The sequence below is a fragment of the Gouania willdenowi genome, chromosome 3 (assembly GCF_900634775.1).
Source record: "Gouania willdenowi chromosome 3, fGouWil2.1, whole genome shotgun sequence".
NCBI classification, from domain to species: domain Eukaryota; kingdom Metazoa; phylum Chordata; class Actinopteri; order Blenniiformes; family Gobiesocidae; genus Gouania; species Gouania willdenowi.
Genome location: NC_041046.1, coordinates 7,003,884 through 7,028,453, shown reverse-complemented (window position 1 = coordinate 7,028,453; position 24,570 = coordinate 7,003,884). Strand labels below are relative to the sequence as shown.

Here is a 24,570-nt window from a genome sequence, read left to right as displayed (position 1 = left end):
TCTAAATGTGTTTGTGTGTTTTTGTTGTGACAGGATCAGCAGGTGTTCGTCTACAGTTTGAAGGACATGTGTCCTCTGAGTCAGCCACAGAAACACATTTCCTGCCCCGCCGTCATTACCTGCCTGTTTCCTGTTCCAGCCAGAGAGCAGGTCTGCTCACACCCGACACGTTCACCTGCTCTGTTTATGTTTGTCATTACACACAAAAAGCACCGGGAAATTCCCCTGGTTTTTGTTTTGTTTTAATGGAGAAGGAGGGAGGAACCCGCTCTGTATGTAAATGTATGTACTGTAGGTCCTAGGTTCCCAAAGTGGGGTACGGAATGGGTACCCCCAGGGGAATACAAATTGTCATAGGGAGAATGTGAAAAAAAAAAAAAAGAGCATGACAACATTGTAAACTGTGATATAAATAGAGCAGCAGTCAGGAGCCTACATGCATTACCACAAACTACACATTGGCCTCTGTTAGACTGCCCTCTAGTGGTCATCAAAAAAGTGAAAATATGATGAGCTACATTGCTTTGTGCTAGCAAAACGTGCTTTTTGCCACCACGTACTAGTGTGAAAGTGGATTTTCAGTTTTGACAAACAGGAAAACCAAATACAGAAAAAGTCTTTACATGGAGAACTATTTAAGACTCTAAAATTCATCCAAACATTAGAGTTCTGTTGATCCTTTGAACCTCAAAAAAATCTATGCTAATTAAATAAATACATGCAGTAATAAATAATGTTTTATTGTGTGCTAATGGATTATTACAGTATAGCTAAAATTCTGACACTAATTTCCCTTTTGGGCTACATTGTATATGGCGTTACATTATGATGTTTTTTAAGTGTACAGGAGTAGGGGGTACATGGCTTCAGGTTAAATGTCTGATGGGGTACAGGACGGTGGATAGTTTGGAAACCACTGCAGTAGGTGATTTAATGAAGAAGCTCTGTTTATCTGCTCAGGGTTTGGCCAAAGTGTTCGCTGGCATGTCTGATGGTCTGGTGGCCGTGTACGGCCTGGTGGATGATGTTCCTCTGGATGGGGAGACGTACCTGTGCTCACACTCCCTGAACAAGACCGTGTTTGGTCTGAAGGATTCTGACCCGAGGCAGAGGCCGTACCCTGTGAGGAGCATGGTTCTGGTCAGCAGCGGCTCCCAGGTAGAGTCAGCTGGAGGGGGTACCATCACCACTAGCAGGGTTAGGGTCAATTACGTTTTTAATTACCCAACTACAATTCAATACAATTACAATTAAATTGTTATTTTTTTTATCCTCAGAAAGTCAATTACAATTAAGTTCTCAATTACTACATATTAATTACAATTACTGAGCCTGAAATAAATAACCTAATAAAAGTTAACCTTCTTCTTCTTGTGTTAGCTTTCTGTTAGCATCTCTTATGCTAACGGGTCCTAAATCAGCTGTAAAATACACTAAAAACTAATATCTATGAAAATGTATGTTTTAATACTTTTGGTGTAATTATAATTGTATTTGTAATTTAAAAAAGCTGTTGGTGTTGTAATTGTAATTGACTTTGTAATTGTAATTACCATGAAAAATCTACAGAACTTGTCAATTATAATTTAATGCAAAAACTGTGCAACCGTGTTACAGTTCTATGTACAGTTCTACACATATGTAGTTAACATTTATTAAAATATGTTTCATATCAAGCTTTCCCACATTTTATCATTTTAAAAAAATCTAATCTAGGGCTATACTGACAAAAAAAAGGCTCAGACGCCCACACCAAAAATATGAAGTTATATTTTCATTGATTAGGAAGCTTAATAAGGTAACGAATAGAAAGGAAATAAATTAGATGATAGACATTTGTTCTTAGTGTATTTTACAGCTGAGTTAGAACTCGTTAGCATAAGAGATGCTAACAGAAAGCTAACACAAGAGGAAGGTAAGCTTTCATTAGGTTATTTATTTCAGGCTCAATAATTGTGATTAGTTGTAATTGAACTTTAGTAATTGAGAATGTAATTGTAATTGACTTTCAGAGGATAAAAAATAATTGTAATTGTAAAAAATCTTGGTCGCTGTAATCGTAATTGAGTTGTAATTGAACATGGGTAATTAAAAACTAATTGTAACTGAAAAACATAATTGACCCCAACGCTGTATATTGTACATGGTTCACAAGTGTAGCGTTAAATTATAAATGATCAATTTTTGTAGAATTTTCATAGAAATTACAAAGTCAATTATCTAAACTCAATTACAATTGAATTACGATTCCAACAGCAACACATTTAAAAATTATAATTATGCCATATGCGTAATTTGTGTGTGTGTGTGTGTGTGTGTGTGTGTGTGTGTGTGTGTGTGTGTGTGTGTGTGTGTGTGTGTGTGTGTGTGTGTGTGTGTGTGTGTGTGTGTGTGTGTGTGTGTGTGTGTGCGTGTGTGTGCGTGCGTGCGTGCGTGCGTGTGTGTGTGTGTGTGTGTGTGTGTGTGTGTGTGTGTGTGTGTGTGTGTGTGTGTGTCAGCTGTGGTTCTCCAACGGTCCAGGCGTGCTGGTCATTGACTCTCTACATCTACGAGCCATCCAAAGGCTGGAGGCCTACAGCCCACCTTCCTGCATCGTATCCATGACGACCAGCTTCAGTCTGCTGGGGGAGGAAGCTGTTTGGATCCTGGACGACCACACCAACACACTGCTCCTCTATCACGCCGCCTCCTTTGGGCTCTGTGCTAAGTACTGGTGAGTGCAGTGATAAAGTAGTGTTGATGTGAGCAGTGATGAGCACTAGTCCACCTCCTACATGTTTAACAGCAGACAACCGTTACCTTGTACCTCAGGGCGTGGGAGAAAAATGTGTAAACTTTAACTTTCATTCATTTCAAACTTGGGCAGAGAAGTGTGAGAATTGTGATCCAGGCAGTGATATTATGACTTAAAGTTTCTACTATTAAATTAAACAAGGTTCAGTTCAGTTCCTGATGTGTTATTTAGACAGTGTCAATCTCCAGGGCCCAGTTTTTCAAAAGTAATCATCTAGAATTCTGGATAATGGATTGGATCAAATCTTGAAAATGGGTTTTTCAAAAGAAAAAAACGGATTACACTGTCGGATTAGAACACTTAGTTTGGGGTTTTCATAACTTTTTAGTGGGGTTGGGAGCACTGGATTAAACTGATCCCATCAGAAGGAAAGGCAAATGTATTTGTATAGCACAATTTATACACAAGGCAATGTGCTTTTCATGATCAAAAAGTGCAACAGAAAACATCTTTAAAGCTAGGGTAGATTATTTTCTTCAGATACACTTTTTATGTCCTGACAGAAATTAAGATTTTATCTGCTCTGAAAAAGGAAGGAAGAAGATCCATCCACTGTAGCAGCTGTTAATCTGTCATAACTTCGACCAAAGAAAAAAACAAACCGTTTTTTTTAAACCATTTTTTTCATCTTTCAAATTTGGCTCAGTGGTCAATGACACATGTTTCTGTAAAAAGCTGTAAAAACATTAAAATCTGGAAATCCAGTGTTACACGTCACAAAATGTTGTGGAGCTTCCTTGTTTCATAATGATGCATTTTAATGAGTTTAGCCATAACCCAAACCCTGAATGAAGTGTTGTATTAACATGAAATACGTTCCAATCCAAACACATTGAGTTTCAGAGTCGTGTCGTGCAGCACAAAAAAACACAAAAAGTGAAACTAATATTTTTGTGACACTGTCACGTTTCCCTGTGAGATAGAGTAGGAAACGCTGCAGCTTAGACTTGGTGTGAAAGCACGAAAAAAAGAGTTTTTTTAAAAATTGGCAGGACTGTGTTGTGAAACCGCTCTTCAAGCACCAGCATGTAAACACACACACACACACACAGAGTAGTGATCACACTGCCACACTTACCCACACCCCTGTGATCAGATCACTTAGACACCTTCAACCAACACTCCATCCAACCACTCCATCCATCCTCACGCCCTGCAGCCACAGGCTGAAGAGCAGAGACTACATTCACACCATGACATAGTGTTAAAACCAGGGCGATGAAGAAGCTGAGCTTTATTACTCTCTAAACTCTTCCCCTCGTCCTATTTGAAGACTGATGAGTCCATTCATCACCAAGGGGACTGTAAACATGTGGGCCCGGCCTGATGGACGCTTATGTGGCGGCCTCGGGCGCTAACCGCTAACTTCCTCAGGTCTCCTCATGACCTCGAGGTTGCTGAGTTACCAGCAAAGACTCCAGGAAGCAGCTGTTGTTTTTAAAGCTGGGTGAAGCTCTTGTTAAAATGTTTTCCTTAAATTGAACCAGATCTGCTTTTCTTCATGAAGAGTATTGAGTTTCCATTTTGGATTGGGTTTACAGATAAAAGGTTTGTTCTCTAGTTCTGTCACAGAAATGTTAGAATTGTGAGATGCAGTTACTAAAAATGGGTAACTAGCAACCATTACTAGTTACGTCACCAAAAAATAACTAAGTAACTTAACTTTATTTATTAGTTACTGTTAAAAGTCATGTTTCCATTGCTCCACTGCCGTTATAGCAGAGATGGGCAACTTTCATCACAGCATGGCCACAAAAAACTGTTCCAGGGCCACGTTTCACACAGAATAATGACCAATCTGAACATTAACACTGGAAAAGACAAAGGCTTATCTGTGTTTTCATTGTCATTGTTCTCTTTATTTCACTTATTTTTTGTGTTTGTGTGGTCACATATTTTTGTTAATTTGTTTTTGTTGCTATTTTGTGTGTTTTTAGGGTCATTCCATGAAGGGCCCACGCACTTTGGTCTCTAGTTTATATTTTCCAATTGTTCCGTGATTAATCAATAGTCACACTGTAAATTTTAAGTTTGATAAAATGAATGCTTTTTGAGATATGGACAATTTAGTGACAATTTCTTCCATTTTCAGCTTCACACATGAAATTTGGTATCCTAATACAGCTCCACCTACTCTCTCAGATTATACAAATAGATCTGCTATACATCCTATCTGGTGGACATGCCAGCCCCTCATAATTGGAAAAAGTTTGTTGGGGTTTGGGTCTGGAACATGTTTGGGCCTTCAGTAAACTACTTAGCGTATGCCTCAGTTCCCTGTAATTAAATCATCTTTGAGCTATGAATGATTTGTCACATATATGCATTGGTTCTTGAGTGACACGCTCTGGAAATCCAAATAAATACTTTTTTTTTTTACTATTTTCATCGGCTCATAACTACATGTGTGAATGTAAGAAAAAAGTCTGATCTCTGTTTTAATTTATAGTATAAAGGTTACTTTTTTTGGGATCTAAAACCATTTTTCTTTATGCAAATTCTTCATTTTTAATTTGGACCCCAACTCTGGGTTATGTCACTACTCGCTGATATAAAAAAAAATCCTTTACATGAGGCCATTGTAGTTTGTCTCTGTGTCTTATGAAATCTGGCCCTTTAAAGCAACTGATTTGCCAACAGCAGAGAGGAATGAAGACAAATGAAACATGAGTCATTGTGTAAATAACCATTTATTTCAGTTGTAGATATCTCAGTCCCTGCAAATACACAAATTCAAATCATTTTGAAAAATATCCCCAAATTAAATGAAAAAAAATTGTCCTAATATCAAGTAAATGTATATGAGGATCTTGCAGGGACTGGTATTTGTCACTTATTGATTTGGACATGTTGGTGCTTTTATATTATATATTTATTTATGTTTAATGAATTTGAAACCAATGATGTTCTGTGTCTTAGGGGAAGCTAGAGCCTGTTCCAGCAGACATAGTGTAAACCAGCATGAATAGGACCTGATTTATGCTTTTAAATGTAAATAGTTCCTTAAACTTTTACAAATGTGCTGCAGAATTGAATCAGTAATGTGATGAATTATAGGTGAAATTAGCTGAGGGCATAATAAATAAATAAGGAAGGGATAACATTTAGTAATTTTAAGTTTTTTTCAAGGGTTATTGCTTCAAACATGCAGACAACTGAGGTCGATACAAATGTCACATTCGTGTGTCTCTCCAGGATCTCTGCTGTAAAGTTCTCAGCGCACACAGGGGGGCAGATGTCACCTTCTCAGTAGATGATCCTCTTCCACAGAGTTTAAAGTCCAATTTTCACATCTTTGTTTTTCTCCACTATAAATGTGAGGATGACGATTTTCATCTTGGAAAAAGTTAATTTTATTGTTTGACCAAAACAGGAGGGTGTAACAAGTTAATGACGATCGAATTCAATCAACACCCGATTATTTGTACCCTGGGATTAGTCAAATACCACTGTTTCAAGTTGGTCCTGTTGTACGACCAAATGTGAATTCAGATTTGCACCTGTTTTCACACATGGATGATAAATGAGGGCCAATGTGTTCCACTGTTCCTGAGGATACAAGAGGACTTTAATACACAAGGACTGTAAAAGTGTTTGTTGGACTTTGTTCTCTCTTGACTTCTGCTTTTCTTGTTGTTCTCCTGATAGCTGTGGAGACAGCAATCCTCTACGGGACGTCTTTGTTGTGCAGCGTCCTGCAGGGGTCACCACAGGGGTCACCACAGGGGTCACCACAGGGGTCACCACAGGGGTCACCACAGGGGTCACCGCAGAGGTCACCGCAGAGGTCACCACCACTGATCCCAACACCTGCTGGAATGAGAAGGTGCAAACATGTGAAGAAGTTGGATGGATCCACAGTGAGGTTTCAAACCCTCAACAGGAGTACTGCTCCATGGACTCAGTCTGTCCAAAGTCCTCAGACCTCAGCCCCCCACAGAGCACAGAACTAGACCTCAGCCCCCCACAGAACACAGAACCAGACCTCAGCCCCCCACAGAACACAGAACCAGACCTCAGCCCCCCACAGAACACAGAACCAGACCTCAGCCCCCCACAGAACACAGAACCAGACCTCAGCCCCCCACAGAACACAGAACCAGGCCTCAGCCCCCCACAGAACACAGAACCAGACCAGGATCAGAGAGCAGAGCCTCCAACGGGCTCTAGAGAAACCAGTGCTCCCACTGCGCCCCAGTTTCAAGCCTTCACTGTGCTGTCAGTTAATGGAACCGTTTGGATTCCAAGGTAGTGTCACACTTTACCTCAGCCTAATTACTGAAAATAATCTGCTTTCAGAGTGAAACTAGTAACAGGTTTAATATAAAACGTGTGTGTGTGTGTGTGTGTGTGTGTGTGTGTGTGTGTGTGTGCGCGTGTGCGTGTGCGTGTGTGCGTGTGTGTGTGTGTGTGTGTGTGTGTCAGGCGTGGAGGTGACGTGATGGTGATTGAAATCCAGTCTCATGGTGATCAGCTGAGGGGGCGTGTCATTGCTGATCTTTGTCCTCCTGGATGTTCTTCTTTAGGGTGAGTGGATTGTCCAGTGCTCACATGTATTTATTTTAACTCCTATGTTTACATATTATACTGTAGCCTTAAATCTTAATTTACCTTTCAACAACTTGAATTCTTAAATGTTGCAGATTATACTATGTGAACAATATTCTACTTTTCATTTTAAAGGAATCCTCCACTGTTTGTAAAAATGTGGCCTTAAATGTACGTATTAGAAGATCTATGTCTAACAAAACACATTTTAATGCACCATATTAATTTTATTGCCTTTTAAAAATGGGACGACTTTACATTTTAGAGCCTATGTTCCACCATCTTGGATCATGTGTTTGAAAACAAAGAAGGGGGCGACAGTTCCCATTGTGTACTCACTTTGGTAGTAGACAATGAAGCAGAGAAGAAAAGCTTTCCTAAGGAACCTTTACTCTCCCTTAAACAGTGCACTGACACGCTCTGATGGCTGAAGTTGTCGAGGGTTTTGATCCACTTTTGGTAAACAAAAGTGGGTTACATTGACATCTTAAACCTTTCCTGTGATTTTAGATCAACCAAAAGCAGCAGCAGTTGTTATTTTGACTGAAAAAGCTGCTAATTAATCTAAAAATGAGGCTGAATGTTTCACTCCAATCAAAAACAAAGTGATGTTTACAGGCAGTGGGGCCTTGTGACATCATCAATCATGTGATTTCAACATGGTGGAACACAGACTCTTAAATGGTAAAGTAGTCCTATTTTTATAAGTTAATATAACTTAAAAAAGTATTAAAGGGTGTCCAGCTTTTTCTCTCCCTCACACACACTTACTTTACTCTGCATTTTCTTATTCAGTGGCTGATAATATTGACTATTGTTTTATTTCAATTATTTTATTATACTAGAAAGGTTAATAGGAGCATTTTTTTCTCAGCTGTGTTTTGTGTCAACATTCAGTTCAGCTATGATCTCTGTGTGTGAGTTAACACCTGCATGTGGATCCTACTATTTTCGGCACATAAAACAGTCATCGCAAACAGTTCCTGGTATGATGAATTGCATTGCGTCCACTGCATTAATTTATTTGCATGTCCTCCTCCCATTTTTTTGCTCCCCTTGTGAGATTAGGTGACTTTACATATTCATCAGAGGGAAACGCGCTCATTGGATTGTAGGCGCATTGTGACACGCAGTTCTGATTCCCTAGGGTTTGTACCCTTTATGAGCGCGTAGAGTAACGTTTGCACACGTTTTAATACCCCTAAACTTTTAGTGACTCTGCCCCAAAGTGTTTGCCTCATAGATCCATAAATCAAAGAGAATTTGTTTGAAAAAAGATGTAAAAGGTTTAAATTGCTGCTCCAAACTTTGTTTTGATATCCACTGTAAACACCTGGTTTATTGATATTGTTGGAAAAGTTTGGCCTATTGCATTGTGGGATGTGGAGTCGTGTAGACGGATGGATTGAAGTGTTTTTTCTTTCATTCTTTCTGTGATTTCTTGTGTTTCTTTACCAGACAATAAGGACAGTGATTACCTTGAATCCATTTTTCTTCTGCTTTGTTCCCAGTGACATCACCTCAGTCTTTGTGTAAACCCCAAAATAAACATCCAAATGTGGTGGGAAGTCACTTAGTCAGTGATTTTTGGGGAAAACACAAGAAATCACGTAAAGAATGGAGTAAAAACACTTCTATGCCTCCGTCTACAGGACTCAACATCCCAATATTTTTCAATCATTAGCCTTTATTTAGTCACGAGAACCACATTGAGACTAATAATCTATTGTATAAGTGTGTCCTGATTAAGTTAAGCAGCAGTACATTAAACAAGTTACAGTGTCAAAATAATGCAACAACAAATAAATAGCACAGAGACAAGTACACAAAAAAAGTACAGTCACAGAATAAGAGCATATGAAAGATAAAACTGTAAAAACCACCAAATAGTCAAAAAGAAATGAGTTAAACAAGAATAAGGTGATGTTTTTGTGACAAAGTGCTGTAAAAGGATCCTAAACGCTTCCATTGAGACCAACTCTGAGAGTTTAAAGTGCAATGGACAAAACTTTTCCACCAACATTAACTCATTCACTGCCAGCCCTTTTCAGAACAGCCAACCCCATATTGCCTGGCATTTTAGATGATTTTTTAAGACCCACAGAATATTTTGTTCTCAGACAACCTGAAATCTGAAACCAGATTCTGAAAGATTAATCTCTAGTTTCATCAGAAAAAAAAAATTAGCAGCGTCTTATAAACTCCTCTCCTCTCCCTCTGAGCTCTGCCCATCACAGGTGATTTCTCATCCAAAGGTGCTCTACTGCCACCTACATGTCACCAGTTGGTCACTACATCATGGTAAAAGCTCGATATTCACAGGAGAGCTTCGTCACACTGTCTCCTAGCAACCCCAGCTGAAAAACACAATTAACGTCTATAGATGTCTTTGGCAGTCAATGAGTTAATAAACCGAGTGTTTACAGTGGAGATCAAGACAAACTTTTGAGCGACAATTTCAACTTTTTACATCTTTCTTCAATCAAACAATCATCGATGTGTTGATATCTGAGGCCAACGCTGTGTCTTTATCTGATTAAAAACGCTGGTTTCCAGCAGCTTCCAACGTCTGTGACACAGAGCCGAGATTCTCCTTCTGTTCATCCAGCTTTAAATAATCAGTCTTTCAGCTCACCTGCTCTCCATCAATATCTGCATCTGAACCATTGGAGCTCAGCAAAGCCTCAGAGCCGTAACAGATCCTTCATCATGTACTTATGGGGCTTCTCTAACTCTGTCATTATTTCAGCAGCAGCTGCGTCTGTACAAAGATGTTTGTGTGTGTGTGTGTGTGTGTGTGTGTGTGTGTGTGTGTGTGTGCGTGTGCGTGTGTGTGGCCGGCCTTTTAGCAACAGGCAATACAAAGAGCTCCCCTCTGCTGAGTCGTGAAAGGCCGTTATTACTCCGTGCACCTGTAACTCAGGTGGAGGGGGCGGAGTCATGAGATCTGCACTGAGGAAACCACAATGGAACTGAATGAACACGTCTTCCTTCTTCACTTCTATCATTAATTACTTTGACTTTTCCATCATTTGGAATTCAATCACTTTTAAAAAATAGAAGTCCTGAATCAGAGGGTGTCAAACTCGAGGTCTGTGGGCCAAATCCAGCCCACCAGAGCATCCAAGTCGGCCCGCGTGATGTTTTTGCTTAAAGTGAAAAGTACAATTAAACATTAGTTCTAAAGTGTGAATGCATTTTATTTCTGGGCTAACTGAACATTTTCATAAAATACTGTATTTTCCGTGTAAAGGACGCTCCGTTTCTCATTTAAAGTGGAGGATACGGTCAATGGGGCGGAGTGCTCTACGTGGAAGTAGGAAGAACATTACATGAATGAACTGTAACATCACAGTGAACTGAATGATCAGAAACAAGCTTGGGATAATGTGGGAAAAGGTCAAGTTCTCACAGCGTTAATAACAGGACGGATGTGTTGTTCTCTGTATGCAGGACTGTGTCTGAGTGACAGCAGAAGCCATACATCTGTTCAATATTTGTTTTTATTTCTGTGCCTAAATTAAGATGTTTGCTTATAAATAAAAAGCAAATACCGGTAATAAAGTGACGTTTGTGGACCAGGGCGCGCTGCTGGCTCGTATGCATTTACGGTGGAAAGAACGTATAAAAAGTACATTAAGGTTTAAAATGTAAGATATCTCAGCCAGTTTTTAATAGGAGGAAACAATAAACAGCAGAAAGTTGCCAAATCACCACATTGGGTTTGTTCAGGAGTGATCACATGATCACACAAAGCGCTTTATCAGTCTGGTTCCAGTAAGAAGTGACCATAAAAAGCTGTAAATGAACTCATATGACTTTATGTGGAAATAAAAACTTATCAGTTGCAACTGATCATAAGACACTGAAATACACAGAAATGTCTGTTAAACCAAACGTGAGTATAGCAGCCCGCCTACATGCCCGTTCTGATTGGCCGAGTCGTTTGAAGGACAATAGGGTGTGGCCTATGTGACAATGCAGCTTTTACGTGGATTTGTTTTCAAAAATTGCTAAATTATTGGAATGCAGCCAATACAGTGGTGCATTCAATAGCCCAGAAAATACAGCTCTGCCCTTTGTTGACATTTTTCATTAAAAATGACTTCTGAATCAAAAAGAAGCAAAGCAGTGACGCACAAATATCTGAGACATTATTATACAGGTTTTTACAGTCATTTTCCCTCTTAAATCAGCAAACAAGGATATGATGGCTCAAATAAGGGCTGCAGTCATTTGGTTCATTACTATATAGCAGGGTTGGGGTTAATTACATTTTTCAGTTACAGTTACATTTTCAATTATCCATGTTCCTATTTATTGGTTTCCTTATTAAGCTTCCTAATCAATGAAAATATTGCTTTTAATATTTTTGGTGTCAGTATAGCCTTTGATTCTTTTTAAATGGTAAAATATGGGAAATCTTTATATGAAACATAATTTAAAAATTGTTAACTACATATATGTAGAATTGTAACATGGTTCCCCAGTTTTTGCGTTAAATTATAATTGACAATTTTTATAGAATTTTCATGGTAATTATAATTACAGTATTTTAGTGGTTGGTCCCAGTTTAGTCTGAACTGGAACGTTTGTGGCCCCTGAAGTGGAATGAGTTTGAGATTCTGTCTCAGATTCAGGTCTACGGTGCCACTGTCCACAGCTTCAATAGGCTCCGCCCACTGATGGACTCCTCTATGTGATGTGTCCTCTGTGTGTTTGTGTCAGGACGCTGGAGGAGGCAGAGCTAGTGGCCAAGGACACGGTTGTGTGTGGTTTTCGTAATGAAAACATGGAGTGGTGCCTGTGTGTCTGGAGGGGCTGGGGCTGCAGAGAGCTGGACGTCTTCTACCAGTCCTACGAGGAACTGGCCCGCCTGGAGACCAGGATGAGGAAAAGAAGGTAGCTGTTGTGCAACGCTGACAGACCGCCAGTGTTCAGAGCGGGAGGCACTGACATCAGGGAGAGGCCCTCAGGGGGCGGAGCCTCTGCAGCGCCTATCACTCATCCTGCAACGCCATGTCGGGACAAGACCCTGCAGCCCTGGGTCAGGTTCACAGCACAGAAGATCATGTTCAGGCTAAATAACAATCCCTCCACGTGTCACATGTCAGTGACAGACAGAAAAAACAGAGAATCCTCTTCATCAACATATTCTTATTTAACCATCAACACTTCTACAGCTGATCCTTTGTTCACAGATGGAAAGAATTCATCATCACCACCTAACGTCAGGGGTGGACTGACCATCTGGCACACTGGGCGTCGACCCAAAGTGGGCTGGGTTACGTTTTTTTTTTTTTTTAAGAGCGAGTGGAGGTCGACATGGTAACAGGTGGCCAAAAATAGTCCAAAAGTGGCAAAAACGTGGCAAGATAAAAGTGAAGTAATTCAAATGAGCCAAAAGCAGTCAAGAGTGGCCAAGTATGTAATGACAAAGGATAGGATGGGCAAAATGTGGCAAACAATAGAGAAAAAGGGCAAAATGTGGCAAATAATAGAGAAAAAGGGCAAAATGTGGAACAAATAGAGGCCAAATGTAGGGAAAAAAGGAAACAAGTGGTATATATTAGGTAAAAGTTTGCTTATTTGGATGAAAAGTCACCAAAAAAATGAAAGAAAGGATAAAAATTGGATAAAAATGTCACAAAAAAAACTTGCAAAAATGGACCAAAAATTGGGACAAAATGATATTTATTGTCAAACTGTAGCTAAAGTTTTGAAAAGGGGCAAAAATGGGACAAAGGTAAAAATGGTTTAAAGTTCCCTCCTTTTTAAGACATAAAGAGCCACATGTTGAGAATCACTGACTTAATAACAGCTTTTACATATAGTCACTGATAATGTAGTGGACTGGTCTGGACGTCTAATCCAGGATTTAAACCAGTGGAATCTGTGTTTTCAACCACGTGAACACGACACATTTAACCAACTTTAAACTTTAAACCAGGGGTTCTCAACTGGTCTCACTGGGACCCACATGTTCCCGAGATTATTAAACTGTGACCCACTTTATATATATATATATATATATATATATATATATATATATATATATATATATATATATATATATATATATATATATATACCAAAATAAGTGTCTTTGAAAAGAAAAGACATTAAGTATTTATTTATTTATCAACTGTCCGCGACCCACCCAGTACAGGTCTGTGACCCACTTTTGGATCCCGACTCACCAGTTGAGAATCACTTACTATAAACGACCCTAACTCCAACTGTTACATTATCTTCTGCCTCTTGGTTATCAATGAGTTACCAGGAAAATAAATAAATGTGTTATTTAAGTCATTTTATACTAAAGGTCTGACACAGAAATGTAAATAAAACTTTGTGAAAATAGAATGGTGTTATTTTTCAGTTTGAAATGTTCCGACTGGATCCCAAAGATCAGCGTGTATGTATGTTTTATACTGTAGTATAAAATGGGGGTACGTGTTCCGTTAGGGGTACGCAATGGCACAACATTATCCATTACTTGAAAGAGAGAGAGAGAGAGTGGAAGATTAACAAAAGCACTGAAATATGTGGCTTATAATGTTTATTTTTAGTTAAAAAGGCTAATCGTAATAATAATGATGATTAGAACATGAACTAAAACTATAAAGTCCCACACTAGACGGGATATGACCAGAAATTTAAAAAAAACTATAAAAATAAATCCAATTAAGAGGCACTAAATCAGTGTTTTCCAACCTTGGGGCCATGACCCCATGTGGGTTCGGCTGAAATTTTAGTTTTACTGTATTCTATACTTTCTCAAATATAAATCTAGTTCAAATAAAATGTAGCATAAAGAAAAGAAGAAAGAGAAAAAGTAAGACAAGACAAAAAAATACATCTGAGCTGGTGCATCTTGTCACTTTGTGCACTAATCCTGGCTGCTCCGTGTTTGTTATACAGTATAACAAACATGATAAAGAAAGAATGATATAAAACAAGAATTTATTTGGGGGGTCAACCAGAAAATTGTGGTATAAAAATGGGGTCACGATCCAAAAAAGGTTGGGAACCACTGCCCTAAATACTGTAAGATTATTTAAAATGTGTGTTATCACTCTTTATATATATATATATATATATATTTACCTTTCTAATTAACCATCTGGAATAAATGAAGTTTTTTCTGATTCTGATTTTTCCATCGTTTTGCTCTATAGTTGTTTTTTAGTATTAAGGGCAAAATCTTGTAGTCTGACACAAGTGGGTACTTGAATTCAAAGGTAAGAGAGTTTGACAGCTACTGCTCTAGATTGCACCAAAATGTAAAATATCAACATTACCTGAGGGAGCCCCTCCCCCTGGTTGAAGCCCCTCCCACTGGGGCCCATTGTCCATCTTCTCTTTTTCTTAACCGAATACTTTGAAATCTGATCCTGCATCTCTCCATCCACTCTGTTAGTCATTCTGTGTTTGTGATGTCATTTTTTGTATATTTTTCACTTATTTATTAAAATGATGCCTTACTATAGCCTTACATCTGATTTTGGGTGATTTTTGTGCCTTACTGCATTCTTGGCACATTTTAAGTACTGTATGTGCATTATATTTACAGTCGTTTTTAGGGTCTTAATTTTTTATTTTTTGAAAAATATGCCTTACTATAGCTTTACTTCCATTATGAGGCGTTTTTATGCCTTACTGTACAGCAATTTTGGGTGATTTTTCATTTTTTGTTCCTTACTGCATTCTTAGCCCTGTTTAAGTATGTGCATTATATTTACAGTAGATTTTAGGGTCCATTGGTGGTCTTACCTCAATTTTTTTGAATATTTGAGAAATATGTCTTATTAAAGCCTTACCTCCGTCTCGAGGCGTGTGAAAGTTTTTTTTTTTTTTTTTTTTTTTTTTGTTTTTATGCCGTACTATAGCCTTACCTCTGTTTCGAGGAATTTGAAATTTTTTCACTCGTTTTCATGCCTTTGAAATGTTTTCTTACTTTTTCATGTCTTACCTGTATGTGGTCACACCAGCCTGTCACTACCTGATCTGGTTAGATCTCTGAAGCTAAGCAGGTCTGGTCCTGGTTAGTAGTTGGATGGAAACCACTGAGAATTCCAGGTGCCACAGTGGGGGACAGTCACCTCAGTGGTATCTGTCATTGTGTCCTTCACCCACATTGCCTAGTATGAATGTAGTGTGTGAGTGGTGGTGGTGGTGGTCGGAGGGGTCAATGGCGCATTATGGCAGCCTCACCTCCATCAGTCTGCCCCAGGGCAGCTGTGGCTACAATAGTAGCTTACCACCACTAAATGTAGAGTGAAAGAATAATGCCTTAATTCTGTAAAGCGACTTTGAGTGTCTATGATAAAGGGCTATATAAAATCCAATGCATTATTATTATTTATTATTACCTCCGTTTCACCAGCGTTTGAATTTTTTTTGCCCATTTTTATGCGTTTGAAATTTCTCGTTTTTATGCCTAACTACAGTAGACTGGTATATAGCCTTACCTTTGTTATGAGGCTTTTTCAGGTGGTTTTTATGCCTTTGAATTTTTTTGTCCTTTTTCATGCTTTTCCTGGTATGATTTTTTAATCAAATATTATAGAACTGTAGATTTTGCCAAATTTCTGCAATTTTTCACAAAAAATCCCACAAGATTCAACTAAAGATGACACAAAAATTTGTCACGAATTTAAGGAATTTAGAAGTGAAGATCCTGCAGAAACTTTAAATATCATGTACAGTTGTTGAATTATTGAAACGGCACATAATAAATGCTGACTTCAGACTTTCCCAGAAGTAAAAGAGTTTTGCATCAGATTCACTCAGTACTTCATTCCAAAGCTGACACAGCTGAGTTGTTCCTCCTGTTGCTCATTGCCTAATATTAGTTGCAGCTTTATGCTGACTGTTGCCTTTTGGGAAGCACTTGATTCGTCCCATCTCTGATCACATGACCTCCTTCAACAAACCAGCACAAGGAGCTGGACTCCATGTGAGAACATCTGGACCTGAAAAACCTCCCACCACCTTGTAGGTGAATGATGGGAACAATGACACATTATCTCTATATCCTTATTGTTTCTAATCTACATTATGTCTATCTGTGTTTCACACACGTCTGTCTTTGGTTGTAATAAATCAGACACTTTAAATGTCTCGTCATAAAATGTGGTTTAAAAAGCCTTAAAGGCAGTGGTTTCCAACCTTTTTTGGATTATGACTTTATTTTGAAACCACACATTTTTGGCAAACCCAAAGACTTTTTTCTTCTTCTATTATTTGTTATACTGTGTAACACATACAGAGTGGCCAGGATTCAAAATGAAATGATATGCAAGCTCAGATATTTTTACACTGTATTTTATATATTAATGTTTCTGTTTCTTTTCTTTAAAACGCATTTCATTTGAACTAGATTCTTATTTGAGAAAGTGAAAGTATTGCATTGTGTTTTAACATGACAAGGAATAATAATTACACATTTTAAAACATTTTTAATCAGTAAGTATTTCTTATCAATTACTAGACATTTCAGGAGACCCCATTTCAATTTCAGGTGACCCCACATTTAGTCACAACCCCAAGTTTGAAAAACACTGCCTAAAGGTGTTTTTGTTTTTTTTAACAGAAAACCTGCTTTTTTTTTAACCTTGTGTGTGTGTGTGTGTGTGTGTGTGTGTGTGTGTGTGTGTGTGTGTGTGTGTGTGTGTGTAATGAAGTGTTTGTAACTCCAACTGTACCTCACTGTTTATTCTTCGTCATCTATTTCTGTCTCGGTTGTTGTAACTTTTCCAATCTGGAGCCGACACTGGACAGAAATATTCTTATACGGGCAAAGAGCTGCTCTGTGTGTGTGTGTGTGTGTGTGTGTGTGTGTGTGTGTGTGTGTGTGTGTGTGTGTGTGTGTGTGTGTGTGTGTGTGTGTCTGATAGCACGCTGCCACAGAAAAAGAAACAAACTGTGTTCACTTTGGGCATTGAACATTGTCATCAAGGTAAAGAAAAGTGTTCATAAATGAGTAATAATAATAATAATAATAATGAGGATGAGTGAGGATGTGGTGCTGGGCCACGTAAGTAAATTCAGAAGATCCATCCATCTTTTTTGCAACCCGATTGCTCAAAACAATAATATTTTAGCATAAGTTAGCATTAGCATTAGCTAGCATTAACATTAGCATTAGCTAGTTTTTGCATTAGCATACATTAGCATTAGCATGAACATTAGCCTAGCATTAATGTTAGCATAAGCTAGCATTATTCCCGCATTAAAATTAGCCTAGCGTCAGCATTAACCTAGCAATAGCATTAATCAATCTTTAGCATTAGCATAGCATTAGCATAGCATTAGCATAGCATTAGCATAGCATTAGCATAGCGGTAGCATTAGCCTATTATTAGCATTAGTATTAACCCAGCATTAGCTGAACATCAGTAATAAGGTTAAAAAGGTGAAAAAAGAAATGGGTTGAAAAGGTTAAAAAACGTTTTACATTCATCGCTGTCTTCATCTCGGCCGGTTCTCTGGTTCCAGTGCAGCGCTGCAGTTGTGATCGTTGGGATGCATTGCCATGTTTACACCAGTCAACAATCATCTGACTTCCCGACACAGCTGGAGACCACATGACCTTCGACCAATGCCGCTGTGTCCAGCTGACACAAAGATCGAGACGTCCCCCTTGATTCGGCTTGGTCTACTGAATGCTTGTTCTATAGAGATGTCCTCACTCCAACTGGAGCAGCCATTTTGACGGTCTAGAAAATGTTAAACTGCCTGTGATACGACAGCTCGTCGTGAAATAATTCTATTATGCTGGTCCTCCAAGAACGGTGCGGTGGCTCGACCTCGCTAATCTTTCTGACGGGGAAAGAAGCGACATCCTGGACATGCCCATAGTCCCGGAGGGAGTCTTTGGCTCCGCGCTGGCCTCCGTGTGGCAACAATGTGACGATGAAGCCCATCTCCACCCATGCGACGTAAGGCATTACAACAAACTGCTCCTCAGGGCGCCGGGCCGGCACAGTGGATCAGCGCACACTGGCTGGAAAAAGAGGAGGACAGCATGGTCGCTGGCAAAATCTGCCAAAATAAACATCGCAATGACGGCACCTGCAGTCCCCCCTCAGCGGCAGGCTGAGTTGCTGACTGTCAAAATGGCGGACACCCGGCTAGGGGTCACGTGACTGGGAGATCCCTATAGCAAATAAATCTTTCACCCTGAATGAACTTTTTACCAGGAAAAATTTGGATTTGATGTTTTTCACTGAGACATGGCAGAGAAAAGAGGAGTTTATCCAAATGACTCGGTTTTTGGGAAGAGGAGGAGATCGTTCCCACCGACGTCACAAATTCCCATGATCTGATCCTTTCTGATTCGCTAGTTTCCGCCATTTTTATGACAACTTATATTTACAACACAACGGTAGCTGTTCAGAAAAGCACAAAACGGGAGTTATATGCGCAGTTGTCGGGTGTTCTAACAAATCTGCTCGCAACAATTTTTCATGTTTTAGTTTACCTACTGTTAAACAGCGTAAAGAGCCTGAAATCGAAGGATTAACTCACAGACGTCAAAGTCAGTGGCTCGCAAATCTGCACAGATCGGACATCAAACCTACAAATACACACGAGTATGTGAAAAGCATTTTGTGAAGGGTACGTTTTTTGGCCATTACTACCCTGACTTAAGTGTTTTTAAAATAAAAGGATCTTCCATTTCATACTACCAGGCGTGTGTGTGTGTGTGTGTGTGTGTGTGTGTGTGTGTGTGTGTGTGTGTGTGTGTGTGTGTGTGTGTGTGTGTGTGTGTGTGTGCACATTTGTTTCTGCCTTTGCATTGTTTTTAATCGTGTTAAGCACTTTGTATTACATTTGACTGTTTAAAGAGTGCTATATAAATAAAGTTTTCTTTGTAGGAACACCTGCAGATGAGATAAGGCAGATGTAGACTGAGCCCCCACGCTGAAACTTGGACACTCCAAAATCAAAAGTGCATTTGTTGCTCGATCAGTCGAACGTGGCGAACGTTTGAAGAGAAGAAAAGCAAGAGGTGAGGCCTTCCAAAGACAGTGAAGATGTTACAGGTACAGTAAGTTACGTGTCCTGAAATGTTCAACATTTTTGTGAATGAATATGTTAAAATACAAATTATTTGTTCACACAGAATCATTGATTTATTCATTATATCACTCAGTGATATTTTACCGTCTGTGAAATACCTTTTGACCCTGGCATAATTATGTGACAGTTTTATTGTAGTAAAAGTCTATTAAGAAAAAAAAAATCATGATACAATTATAGAACTATGAATATTACTTTTAAGACTATTTTGTTATTGACCTGGTGCCAGTTAGAAGATTGCAGTGAAGACATAATATCTGTTGGCGCAGAACCGATCCATGGTCAGCCCATGAACCTGGATCATGAGATGCCAGCTTCTGAAATAAATGACCTTGAGGAAGGTCTGAACGATGCCAATGAACAAATACATGAACTTCGAAAGAAAGTAGATGACCTTTTTATCCTGGCTTATCCAGGTTCAGTGTTCTTATGTGTGTATTTCACTTTGTTGCACCTCAATCAACTTGGCCTATAGAGACTGTCACGTGTACGGAGGGACAAGAAGACACACCACGACATGATTGTTAAAGTTTGCTGAACCCTGACCAACTTGTGTCCTTCAGTTGTGCCTTTTGAATGAACAATTCCACCATGAATGTAGAAAAAATCAAGAACTGTATGTATTCTTTACAGAATTTAGTATTGGAATGTTTTTAGAATATTTAGTGTGATTTCGAATAAATGGAAGTACACAGTTTCCACTTAAAATTTATCAGAGATCAATTGTTACAATTTTAATGTACTCGACACACATCTATGATGCACCTGTAAATTAATAAAATACCTTGTGTACTTTGCAGATGTTAGATTTATACTAGGGATGTAACGATTCACTCAACTCCCGATACGATTCGATTCACGATACTGTGTTCACGATACGATTCTCTCACGATTTATTTTACAAAATGGGACTGTAGACAAATTTTTTTTTTGGGAAAAAAAAACTAGAAAATACTGTACTATTTTCCTTTTATTTTTCATTGTCAAAATAATTCCTTGATAAACTATTCAAAACAATGCAATTTAACTAAAAATAAATCTTGAATGAAATAAATAAAGCAATAATACAAATGAAAATGAAGCCTATTAATTTAAATTCTGGTTCTATAATAAACAATGCAAAACTGCATAATAGTTATTTTTCTTTTAAAAGTGCAACTGAAAATGTATTTTGTGCCTTTAAAAAAAAAAAAAAAACGATTGCACTGATTTACGTCATATTTGTTTGGACCAGCAGAGGGCGCTGGTAACACAGTGGTCGGTTGGCATGCAGATATCTTGCAGTGAAGAAGAGAAGCTATGCTAGCAGACAGAGCTAATAGAAAAACGTGACTTTTACAGATATTCAAGTAATATTACAGATTTTCTTTCGGTGCTAAAGGGGTAATGAATCATTTATTAACATATTTAAGAGTAGAAGGCAGCCAGACAGAAACTATTAGCAGACTCCGCCCGCCGCCTACACTTGTGGAAAAAAAGTACTGCGATTCAATTTTCAGAAAATCGATATCAACCGTGATACCTATGAATCGATTTTTAACTGCCTTACGATTAATCGTTACATCCCTATACTTAAGACTATGCGCATTTAGATTTAGATAATGTGAGGACTGTCTATTGTTATGACAAATGTATAATTTCATAAATGCAGCAGTGTAATTTCATAAATGATTCCCCTTTGTGTACTTATTTCTCACATTCAGCTTCACTAGAGACTTGGTGACTAGAACACATTTACACACTCTTTAGTAATGCATCAAATCATTTACTTTGTAAAACTGAGCACCTGTCCCTGGATTAATGATGATATCCATGATATGAAGAGAAAACTGAGCGTCTATGGAAGTCTACCAAACTTGAGGTCCATAGGTTGCACCTTAGGGAACTTATGTCTTTTTTAAATGAAATGATAAAAAACGCCAGATCTGACTTCTTCTGTAAACTGATCACCTTGAATAAGAAAAAACCTCAAGTGCTGTTTGATATCATCAACTCTATCATTTGTCCTGCTGTTCCTCTTACACCTGTATTTTGTTAAGCTGACAGCAATGATTATCGATAAAATCCAGGAACTTCCAATGCTCTCGTCCTGCACACCTGGTGGTCCTCTTTTAGCAATGTAACACAGGCCGATGTCTCACCTCTGGTCACCAGAATGAAGCCTTATTTTTGTGTGTCTGATGTTCTGCCCTGTGTCATTGGCCCCTGGGTTACCAATTTCATCAACCTCTCACTTTCAACTGGTGTTTTTTCCAGTTCTTTTAAGCACGCAATTGTGGAACTTCTTGTCCAAAGTGTTGGAGAAGGTGGTCTCTGATCAGTTGGTACCCTTCTTGGAGAAATACAACATTTTTGACACTTTACAGTCCGGTTTTTGTAAGCCTCACTCCACGGAAACCGCCCTGCTTAAAGTATCTATTGATATTATAATGTCTGCGCACTCTGTCCTGGTCCTGTTAGATCTCTCGTCAGCATTTGACACTGTCAAAACTTTGTGACCTGGTCAGAATGTCAAGAGCAGTCTTTGCATGGTTCTCCTCTTACTTATCGGGGAGGAGCTTTAGTGTCTCTGCAAATCAGATCCTGTCTAACTCTGCCGATTTGTTGTGCGGGGTTCCCCAGGGCTCTGTTTTGGGCCCGATTTAGTTTTTACTCTATGTCCTTCCATTAGGAAAAATTATCCAGAGCTTTGATGATGTTTCATATCATTTGTTTGCTGATGATATTCAGTTTTACTGCTCTTTTAAGACCGTTGAGATCCAGAAATTAAGCTCGCTGCTGAAATGTCTTGCGCAAGTTAAACAATGGCTCGCCACAAATTTCCTGCAAAAAAACTCAGACAAAACGGAGAAGCTGTTGTTGCCCCTGAGGATGCCATCCCAGAGATTCACCAGTATCTGAGCAACCTGAGTTTGTCCGCTAAAACAAGCCTGAGAAATCTAGGCGTTATCTTTGACTAAACAATGTCCTTAGAGCATCACTCAACGAGGAACTGTTTTTACCAACTGAGGAAAATCTCTAAACTTAGAACAATTGTGTCCAGAGATGATCTTGAAATGATTATCAGCGCCTTTGTGTCTTCTCGTTTAGACTACTGTAACAGTTTATTTTCTTGTCTAAAGAGCTGTCTCGTCTTCAGCAGGTACAAAACTCTGCGGCGAGGTTTCTGACTCGCACAAACAGAAGGACTCATATTACTCCCATTCTAAAAGCCCTTCATTGGCTCCCAGTCAAACCCTGGTGCTAACCTTCAGAGTGTTGCGTGGTCAGGCTCCTCCCTCCTACATTAGAGACTTGTTGTGTCCTTGTACCCCCTCTCGGAGGCTGAGGTCTCTGGATCAGAACCTGCTCATGGTTCCTCGTACTCGTTTCAGGACCAGAGGATGCCGACGCTCTGGAACGATCTTCCACCTTCCGTACGCTCACTTGATTCTGTTTTTAAGGGCAAACTGAAAACTTACTTGTTTCAGAAAGCGTTTTAATTCCAGTGGATTAAGGGTTGTTTTATGACCATCATGTTTTGTGATTGTAAATGTACTTTCTATTTCTATAATTCTGTGAAGCACCTTGTGAATTCTCTGTCTGTGAAAGGTGCAATACAAATAAATATATAAATATTACTTACTTACAAAAGCATTTACAGTCAAACATTTTCATTAGCTTTACTTAGTCTGGAGAACCACGTTGACAGTACATGAAACAAGTTACCGTGTCAAAATAATACCAAAATGTTCATAAAACAAATCAATAGAACAGACGACAAGTACATGAAAAACAGTAAAAAGTACATAAATCAAAGCGCTGTGTGGATATTTTATGTAGGACAGTGTGAAGATGAAAACAGAGCAACAGACTTCATCATTTGCAATAAGTTTAAATGCAGTTTTGTGTGTTTCAGTGTCTGGGCTACATTTTGGTTCCAATCTGTAACACATATAATTGATTTATTGTGAAATTTCAACATTTTTCATTTTTTTTTTTTAATTTAGAGACTTGCTCATGCCACGTTTGCTGATTGATCAAATTACTTCATGTTAAGTTTTTTTTTTTTTTCCACAGTTTTTCTTATTTTCAATCCATCAGCTTTTTGTCACAATTCATAATCAGATGTGTTTGATGTCTTTGAAACAGGCTGGAGACAATATTTCAGTAATGATAAATGAAGAATGATGTGATGATAAACAGTAACATTTTTTAATGGGTTCACATTGTGTGTGTGTGTGTGTGTGTGTGTGTGTGTGTGTGTGTGTGTGTGTGTGTGTGTGTGTGTGTGTGTGTGTGTGTGTGTGTGTGTGTGTGTGTGTGTGTGTGTGTGTGTGTGTGTGCGTGCGCGCGCGCGCGTGCGTGTGTGTGTGTGTGTGAGGAAGATGATAACAGGGCTCCTGCTGCTTCCTGCTCACAAAGCTGAAGTGACTGGTTGGAAAGTCCCATTTCAACCAGTTCCTGATGTGAAGCTTGACTGAGGAGCTGCTTTTCAGCTGTGAGTCTGTGATGTTTCCAACACTTCTATCACATTGATTAGTGCTGAGTAAATCTCTGTCACAGCTCAAAGAGAAACATTGAAGCTCTTTGTTAAAACAATAATGGAATCTGTAAAACTGACATCAGTCAGGAACCGTATTTAATAATCAACGTTAAACTGCAATAAACACCACATTTATCTGAGCCTCGATCCCATTTGTTCCTACTTTACAGCCATCGTTTGGAAACGATTCCCGATTCTTTTAAGATGCATGGTCTGAACCTTTCTTTTCACGAGAGCTTTATTTTTGAAAACCTCATAAAAACATTTCCACATATAAGAAGGAGTGGACTGGCTATCTGGTACTGGGCATTGTATGCCTCACATGCCCAATATGCCGGTGACCCAAAGTGGGCCCCAGTCCGGTCCGCTTTTTTTGTTTTCTTGACAAGTGAGTAGAGGCAGACATGGTAACAGGTGGCTAAAAAAGGTCCAAATGTGGCAAAAAAAAAAGGATATTTATTGGCAAACGGTAGATAAAGTCTGAAAAAAGTTTTAAAAAGGAGTAAAAATGGGACAAAGGAAGTTGCAGAATGGGCAAAAGAAAAAGGTCAAAATGGGTTAAAGTTTTCCTCTTTGAATGTTTCTTGGGGGAATAATAATTGAAACATAAAGA

At 38.8% G+C, this 24,570-nt stretch overlaps 1 protein-coding gene across 3 annotated transcripts in view; it reads left to right on the top strand.

Moving 5' to 3' along the window:
* Nucleotides 1–12,914, top strand: part of lrrk1 (leucine-rich repeat kinase 1) — an 87,864-nt gene extending 74,950 nt beyond the window's left edge. For 2 of the 3 annotated variants that reach the window (XM_028477264.1, XM_028477266.1), the window contains 6 exons: nt 34–150; nt 961–1,197; nt 2,499–2,713; nt 6,443–7,042; nt 7,220–7,321; nt 12,071–12,914. In XM_028477264.1, coding sequence (XP_028333065.1) covers nt 34–150; nt 961–1,197; nt 2,499–2,713; nt 6,443–7,042; nt 7,220–7,321; nt 12,071–12,248 — 1,449 coding nt within the window. In that variant the 3' untranslated portion in view covers nt 12,249–12,914. The remainder of the gene's footprint in view (nt 1–33; nt 151–960; nt 1,198–2,498; nt 2,714–6,442; nt 7,043–7,219; nt 7,322–12,070) is intronic. The other variant, XM_028477265.1, reaches the window with a different exon arrangement.
* Nucleotides 12,915–24,570: the final 11,656 nt, after the last annotated feature.